Genomic DNA, 8,359 nt, shown 5'->3' on the forward strand with positions numbered 1-8,359 from the left:
GATTATTCTGTATTATTTACTCAAACATTTAGTGAGTATCTGCTGTGTACTGTAAGGCACTATGCCAGACACCAGGGGTGAAATGATGCTCTCATCTCAAAAAGTATAATTTCTGGAGTATGATTTACCTTGTACTACCTTGAGAAGGAAACCATTTATCTTCAATCTTTAAATGCAAAAGTTTAGTGAACAATTATTTAGTTTTCTGAGTGCTGGTAGGTTCCCAAGCTTTCTCTTCGGCTAACTTACCTAGATAATACTTACACAGAACTTCATTAAGAGCCAGCTACTTTTTTTATAATGTTCACTAAAATTCCAGTGTAAGAATATTTACTACTACCTAATGCAAAACTCTTACTGTATTCCACTAGGCTCCAAGTGTTGACATTATAACTTTCTTTTTAAACAGGCAATGCATTAGCAGGAATTCAGATTAGAACAAACAGTTGTCCCATTGTTCGGCATAACAAAATTCATGATGGCCAACATGGTGGGATTTATGTGGTAAGTTAATGAGTACAGTTCAGTAAAATCATGCATCAAAATCAGGGGACAAAGAGGTTGGGGAAGTACATTTACTTTGGGTAGGAGATACTCAACTTTTGGGATGTGAATTTTTTGTTGACTTTAAATATTAGACAATGTATAAGTAAGACTCTTGTTCTCCCTGTCAGTATTAGAATGACTCCTGATTTTATAGTATGTGTGTGTATGTGTTTGTAAAATCACTAGAAGTACCAATAATATGAAATTTAAATATTTTTTCTTCTGATAAAAATTATTTTTAATTTGAATTCTTGTTAAAAAATACTTTCTGAATTGTTTTTGAAGATTTATTTTAAAGATAGGCTTACAAAGAGGGAAAGAGAGAGAGCAAAATCCTCCATCCACTGATTCACTCCCCAAATAACCACAACAGCCAGGGCTGCGCCAGGCCGAAGCCAGGAGCCAGGATCTTCTTTCACTTCCAATCCAGGGGCCCAGGGACCTGAGCCATCCACTGTGGCTCTCCCAGGCAAATTGGAGCTGGATTGGAAGTGGAGCAGCTGAGATTCAAACTGGTGCCCTTATGGGCTCCAGCACCATAGGCGGCAATTTAACCCATTAGGCCACAACACTGGCTGCTCTTTCAGAATTTTGAAACCTGGAATTAGTCCCATGTATTTTTGTCATTGTGGTATCTGAAACTGTTACAACTGATTCAAATAAGAAAATGTAGGAAATTCCAAAGTGTCGCTCCCCCTCTTCGTGGAGGAATGACACTAAACCCTGCCTAGGCTTCATATCCGAGTCACGGCACCATTATGTCGCTCCCCGTCTTCGTGGAGGAACGACACAGGACCCTGCGCTGTTCTTTTGTCTGCTCGGCCCTCCCCGGGTTTGCTGCTGGTTCTTCCCGGGTTGGCTACCGACCCTTCCACCTCCGTGGAAGGGCGGTTCCCCCTGCCACATTCCCCACTTCCGCGGGGGAGCGGCACACCGCCGGCCGGCTCTCTCGGGGGCTGCACAGGTGTTCCTTCAGATGTTCCCCTTAGATGTTCCTGGTGCATGCCTCTCTCTCCTCTTTTATAGTCCTCCTCCGCCAATCCTAACTCGGCTGCCCACACACCGAGTACGCTGCTCTCCTCCAATCAGGAGCAGGATCAGCTCCTGGAGGTCATCACTCAAGTTGGCAAGAGGCAGCTGCGTAGAAGCTGTTTTCTCCTCTCCCAGCGCCATATTGTGGGAGAGCAGATGCATAGAATAAGTCTTAATTCCAGTAACTTAGTCTAGTCCGAGTTGCTCCCCACACAAAGAAGTGCTGTATAATATCAAATATAACTTTAAATTTGTCTTAAACTGCTTGATAAAAGTAAAAGTACAGAGTTTGGTAATGTGAGCCATTAATCATTTTGAAGTGATTCTACCAATAAAAATTTGAAATAAGATTAAATGAGACATCTTTAGTTCATTACACATCTTAGAATGAAATAAGTTCTTCCACTAAAGAAAACAATGCTTCTATTCTGACAGGTTGAAAAGTACAAAGCATTAAGACATTATTAAAACTATTAAAATATTAAAACAGTATTAAATATAAAACAGTATTAAAATGTCATTACCTTCTTAAACGAGGTGAGGAAATAGTACAGGGGCTGGCATTGTGGCCTAATGGGTAAAGCCGCCACCTGCAACACTGTGTCCCATATGGATGTGGGTTCAAATCCCATCTGCTCCTCTTCCACTCCAGCTCCCTGCTAATAACTCCTGTGAAAGCAGCAGAAATGACCCACTTACTTGGGCCCCTTGTAGCCCATGTGTTGAGACCCAGATGTAACTCCTGGTTCCTGGCTTCAGCCTGACTCAGCCCCAGCCATCTGGACAGTGAGCTGGAGAATGGAAGATAGATGTCTCTGTCTGTCTCTCTCTCTCGTTCTCCCTGTAATTCTTTCAGATAAATAAATCTTTTTTAAAAATTCACATTTTTTTTCAGAATTATCTTTAAAAGGGGGAACACTATTTATAAATTGTTTGTACTTGTGCAAGGTACAGATATACTGTAACCACTGTAATTTCTATTTAGCATGAAAAAGGACAAGGTGTAATAGAAGAAAATGAAGTTTATAGTAATACTTTAGCTGGAGTCTGGGTTACAACTGGAAGCACTCCAGTACTGAGAAGAAACAGGATACACAGCGGCAAGCAGGTAGGATTAGCTTGTACTCTTGAATGGGAAATATGTTGTTTTGTAACACTTGTCACTTGCAAACAAATTTTTTTTTATTTTTAGGTTGGTGTTTATTTTTATGACAATGGACATGGAGTGCTAGAGGACAATGATATCTATAATCATATGTATTCTGGAGTTCAGATAAGGTAAATGTTTTCACATTTGGCTTTCCTTAAGTAGGTAGGGTATGTAGAATATCCCTGTTTTATCACACTCTGGGCTTAAATGGTCAGATGTAGCTTTTCTTGGTCCAGGTTAGGAGAGAAGCCAATGATACATATACATGAGAATTCAGTTCTGTTTTGCAGCCCATTGAGCATTGGCTTCCGATGCACTCCTTTGAAGTGTAGTAAGTCTAGAAGCCCGTGCTGTGGCATAGTGAGTAAAGCCGCCACCTGCAGTGCCAGCATCCCACATGGGCATTGGTTTCACTCCTGGCTGCTCCACTTCCAATCCAGCTCTCTGCTGTTACTTGGGAAAATAGTAGAAGATGGCCTCAAGTCCTTGGGCCACTGCATCCACATGGGAGACCCAGAAGCAGCTCCTGGCTCCTGGCTTTGGATCGGCCCAGCTCCAGCTGTTGTGGCCAGTTGGGGAGTGAACCAGCAGATGGAAGACCTCTCTCTCTTCTCTGCCTTTCAAAAATACTTGTCATGTTCTCAGTGTGGAGTAAAAAGAAAGCTTGTATTTTTATGCTATTTTTGTAAAATTTATAGTCTTTATAGCTCTAATGATCATATAATTTAACCTTTCATTTTACATTTTATATTGAAAGAGCTTCAACAGTATCATCTATAGCCATGTGTACTTCTGTGGGAAGTGCATGGTTAAGCAAAAATCAAACCTCTTTACTGAAGAATCAGAGTATCTTGAAGGGACACCATTGTATGTAGCTAGTTCTTACTGTGACTAATGGGGATTTCTGTAGTTACGAGATACGGGAGCAGAAACTGTTTAAATTGTGGTATTTTGTCTTTCCATAGGACTGGAAGCAACCCCAAAATTAGACGCAACAAAATCTGGGGAGGACAAAATGGTGGAATTCTAGTTTATAATTCTGGTATGTCCTTTGTCCTGTTAACAAACTGTAGAAATAGATGTTATAAGTAAGTGACTCCCACATCCCATATCAGTCTGTGGACTGAAGTCCCAGCTACTCTGCTTCTGATTCAGCTTCCTGCTAAAGCATCCTGGGAAGCAACAGATAGTGGCCCCTGCTGCCCATGTGGGAATCCTGGATAGTGTTCTGGGCTCTTGGCTTCAGCCTGGTCCAGGCCTGGCTGCTGCAGACATTAAAGGGAATAAACCAGCAGAGACCTCCCTACCTCTCTCTGCTTTTCATATAGACAATAGTTATAAAAAAGTAATGACTCTATATTTTTGCATTTATAGGTCTAGGCTGTATAGAAGACAATGAAATATTTGACAATGCAATGGCTGGAGTCTGGATTAAGACAGATAGTAATCCTACACTAAGAAGAAACAAAATCCATGACGGAAGAGATGGTGGCATCTGTATATTTAATGGGGGTCGAGGTATTGTTGTTAATTTTGCATTAGTGAAAAACCCAGTTTTCCATTACTCTTCCATATCTTTAATGATCAGTGACATAACCAACTAATATGTTAGAAATTAATCAATCTCAGTATTGTTGAGATGCTTTAGATTAGTACCTAGAGTTAAAGGAGACAAATGTTTACAGTAATTTTCCTTTTGTAGCCATCTTGACTTTGCTAGTTGATGCTTTTTTATGATAGAATTTGTTTACATTTTTATTCAGAATAGTGACATGATTATAATAAACTTCAAAGTCAAGTTATAGAACTAGGTGTGAGAAATTAATTGCTTTGTGAATTTATGAAAATGTCTACATAATACAAATGAGTATTGCTTTTGTAACTGCTTACAACTGTGTTCATTGGAGACTGGTATTAATGAAGATAAGGAGTGCCTGCTTTGATATACATACGAGCCAGCTTACTTTGCATTTATGCAAAAGTTCCACAGCACCCTTACTAATCTATGCTGTTCATGGAGATTTGGGGAAAATAGTGTCAGTCTGTCACATTTCCTGAAATGTCAATAACCCAATATTGTACATATCTTTGAGATTTAGTGAGCAGAATTCACTTCTGCTCACTAAAAGACTTTCCCAGAGTTTAAAATCTAAGGTTTGTGCAATAAAAATTATCCATGGAATTGTAAATCAAGTAGGTGTTCCTGGTAAACAGCGATGGTGAGTGAGCAGACCATTCCTAGGGCAAGATTGCACTTTCTTCTGCTAGTGAAGACTATTAATCCGCTAAAGGGTGAATAAAACAGCACTACTAAACCTTCTGTTCTTACAGAGTAGCACACTGTAGGCAAACTCTAAAAGAAACTGAAAAAGTGGTACAAAGTTGAAGCTGGGAAGTGGACATGGCCCAAACCCTTAAGAGGTTTTCTACATGCAATAAGGAGTTTGGATCTCCATCTTAGTAACACTCGAAGAAGTTGTACTGGAAGTATGCAAGATTAGAGTCAGGGACTTGGAATTGATAGCGGAGGTGGAAAAAGGTAGGAGCACATTCATTATATAGGAGGGTTGAGAAAAAAGTAACATTCAGTACTCAAGATTCTGGTTTGGGTGGCACTTTTCACTACAAAAAGGAATATAGGAAGATGTAGACATGCAAGTTGGCACGACCATGTGATTAGTTTTATTAAGCCAGAAAGATGCACTTAGCATGTATGGTCATTGTAAACATGGGAAGATGTAAGACCACCAAAAAAGAACATATAGAAGGAAGAGAGAACCAGCGACAGAACCCTGAAATATTAATAGTGATTCCTTGGGTCCCGGCACCATGGCTCACTTGGTTAATCCTCCACCTGCAGCGCTGGCATCCCATATGGGCGCCGGGTTCTAGTTCCTCTTCGAGTCCCGCTCTCTGCTGTGTCCCAGGAAGGCAGTGGAGGATGGCCCAAGTGCTTGGGCCCTGCACCTGCATGGGAGACCAGGAGGAAGCACCTGGCTCCTGGCTTCAGATTGGCACAGCACGTTGGCCGTGGTGGCCGTTTCGGGGGTGAACCAACGGAAGGAAAGCCTTTCTCTGTTTCTCCCTCTCACTGTCTAAAAATAGTTTAAACTTAAAGAATCACTAACAGAAGATGAAGGGAAACTGAAAACCCCCTCATCAAAGTGACATTAGCAGGAAGGACTGTAGGACTTTCCAAGAAACACAAAAAAGGCATGAGGGATAAAAATGCATAGCATACTGTTAAATAGTGAAAACAATCTTGGAAGGCTTTAAATGGAAACTTAAAACTTTAAATCTGATTTTGTTGCAAGAAACTTAGACTGGAATAAAGGAATCAGGGAATGATTTCCCCTCATAAAGGGCAGAATTAAAGGCTTGCGTGAACTGTGAGAGAGGCCACAGAAGTATTTCAAAGGAGCGGATTGTAATTCCACAGTATTCGTTGAGAATCAACTCTGTAGCAGGGAATGAAGTGAACTTAGATGTGGTCCCTGTTAAGTGGGTCCTGTGAAGATCTATAATACAATACAGCTAAGACACTAAAAGAAAAACCTATTAAACATTACCCCAAAAAGGCTAGTAAAGTTTGTCACATGCATTAGCCTTAATCTAAGGAAATATTTTATTATAGGTCTCCTTGAAGAAAATGATATTTTCAGGAATGCTCAAGCAGGTGTTCTCATCAGCACTAATAGTCATCCAGTCTTAAGGAAAAACAGAATATTTGATGGATTTGCTGCAGGTTTGTATTTCCTTTTATTACCTGTGGCTTGTTTATAGTTTGTGCAAAGTGTTTGATTTGTGGTATACTCTAATCTATGAACTGAAGTGTGCTAAGTAGCTGAATGCCTGTCTATTCAGATACTTCTGAGACTACCTCATCTAGCTATTGGCTTCTTCCACCCTAAGCCAAACACAAGAAATAGTGCACTTAGTGCTCACAGAACATTAATTGGGATAGGCTGTATTGCTATTAGGAACAACACACACAATGTGAAGAAAACATTGGTTATACGTAGGCAGTTAAATTTGCCAGTGAAGAAAATAATTTCAAATAACCATTTAGCTCCTTTTTTTTCCACTATATAAGCTAACTACTTACCACCCTAAACATATACTGGTCTTCACCCCTTAAATTAATTTGCACAAAAATTTAAAAATGTCCACACCGGGTTCTGTCTCTGTCCCGGTTGCCCCTCTTCCAGGCCAGCTCTCTGCTGTGGCCAGGGAGTGTAGTGGAGGATGGCCCAAGTGCTTGGGTCCTGCACCCACATGGGAGACCAGGAGAAGCTCCTGGCTTCGGATCAGCACGGTGTGCCATTGGAGGGTGAACCAATGGTAAAGGGAGACCTTTCTCCCTGTGTCTGTCTCTCTGTCCACTCTGCCTCTCAAAAAAAAATTTTTTTTTTCTTTAAATGTCATTAATAAAAATTAGTTATATAGTGAATGTTAACAGTGAAAGCAGATGTTTCTGTCAGTAAATAGCTACTATTTTTACATCTGCTAATTTCAGGTTTCTTTTAATAAATGATAAATTGATGCATGTACTTACTTGTAAATTTTACTTCAGGTATTGAGATCACAAATCATGCAACGGCAACACTAGAAGGCAATCAGATTTTTAACAACCGGTTTGGAGGATTGTTTTTAGCATCTGGTGTTAATGTGACAATGAAAGGTATGTCCATTGTGCCTGTAAACATGTGAAGTGTGCCACACAAAGATCAGAAGCCATTGTTTGAATTCCTTCTGTCACTCTCCAAATTGAAGAGAATCAATAGATTTAAAATTTTTCTGAACAGCCGGAGTATCTTTTTATTCTTAGCCCCTTTCTTAAAATTATTTTACTGGTCACCTTCAATTAAGAAGCTCTTAAAAATTGAAACTATTAGACAACCCTTACATTTTTAAAGTTTTAAAAAATGTTCTTTGTCCTTTAGATTTTTACTTATTTTTTTCTTTTATTGCAGATAACAAAATAATGAACAATCAAGACGCCATAGAAAAGGCTGTTAGTAGAGGCCAGTGTTTATATAAAATATCAAGTTATACCAGCTATCCTATGCATGATTTCTACAGGTATATTTCTAAATTACTTGAGACCTGGGAAGGGGAAGGAATCCCACACAAGCATAACTGAAAATTGCCCACATCGAGTCCTGTTTATTCAGTTTAGGACCGTAAATATGGAAAAACGTACTACTGCAGTAACTAATGTCCTTCAAAATGTGGAAATGTTTGCAACATAGTGTTTTTGTTAGCATTTTCAAAGCAAAGTTGGGCATATCCCAGTCACTGAGTGACAGTTTTTGACTCCCCTAAATTGATTTGAGCAAATCAGAGAAAAACTTGATACACGTTGAGCTTTCGCAGAGTTTGAGCTGCTTTTCTGCAATTTACAGGTCATTCCTTTTCCTCAAGACACAAGACAACAGGAATATAACCTGAATGCAATTATTTTGAATTAATGACATGTTTGAGAAAAATAATGTAAGGTTTTGCTTTTTAGATGTCACACTTGTAACACCACAGATCGAAATGCCATATGTGTGAACTGCATTAAGAAGTGCCATCAGGGACATGATGTAGAGTTTATTAGACATGATAGGTATGTAGCACACTTGCTTA

The 8,359-nt window shown here is 39.6% G+C and overlaps 1 protein-coding gene across 3 annotated transcripts in view; it reads left to right on the forward strand.

The window, feature by feature from the left end:
• FBXO11 (F-box protein 11) overlaps positions 1–8,359 on the forward strand; it is a 94,736-nt gene that overhangs the window by 84,981 nt on the left and 1,396 nt on the right. For all 3 annotated transcript variants that reach the window (XM_070069155.1, XM_070069156.1, XM_008254435.4), the window contains exons 14-22: positions 410–504; positions 2,564–2,686; positions 2,771–2,856; positions 3,694–3,770; positions 4,103–4,246; positions 6,363–6,473; positions 7,302–7,409; positions 7,702–7,810; positions 8,241–8,339. In XM_070069155.1, coding sequence (XP_069925256.1) covers positions 410–504; positions 2,564–2,686; positions 2,771–2,856; positions 3,694–3,770; positions 4,103–4,246; positions 6,363–6,473; positions 7,302–7,409; positions 7,702–7,810; positions 8,241–8,339 — 952 coding nt within the window. The remainder of the gene's footprint in view (positions 1–409; positions 505–2,563; positions 2,687–2,770; positions 2,857–3,693; positions 3,771–4,102; positions 4,247–6,362; positions 6,474–7,301; positions 7,410–7,701; positions 7,811–8,240; positions 8,340–8,359) is intronic.

This window comes from Oryctolagus cuniculus, chromosome 2 (genome assembly GCF_964237555.1).
Source record: "Oryctolagus cuniculus chromosome 2, mOryCun1.1, whole genome shotgun sequence".
Taxonomy (NCBI): Eukaryota; Metazoa; Chordata; class Mammalia; order Lagomorpha; family Leporidae; genus Oryctolagus; species Oryctolagus cuniculus.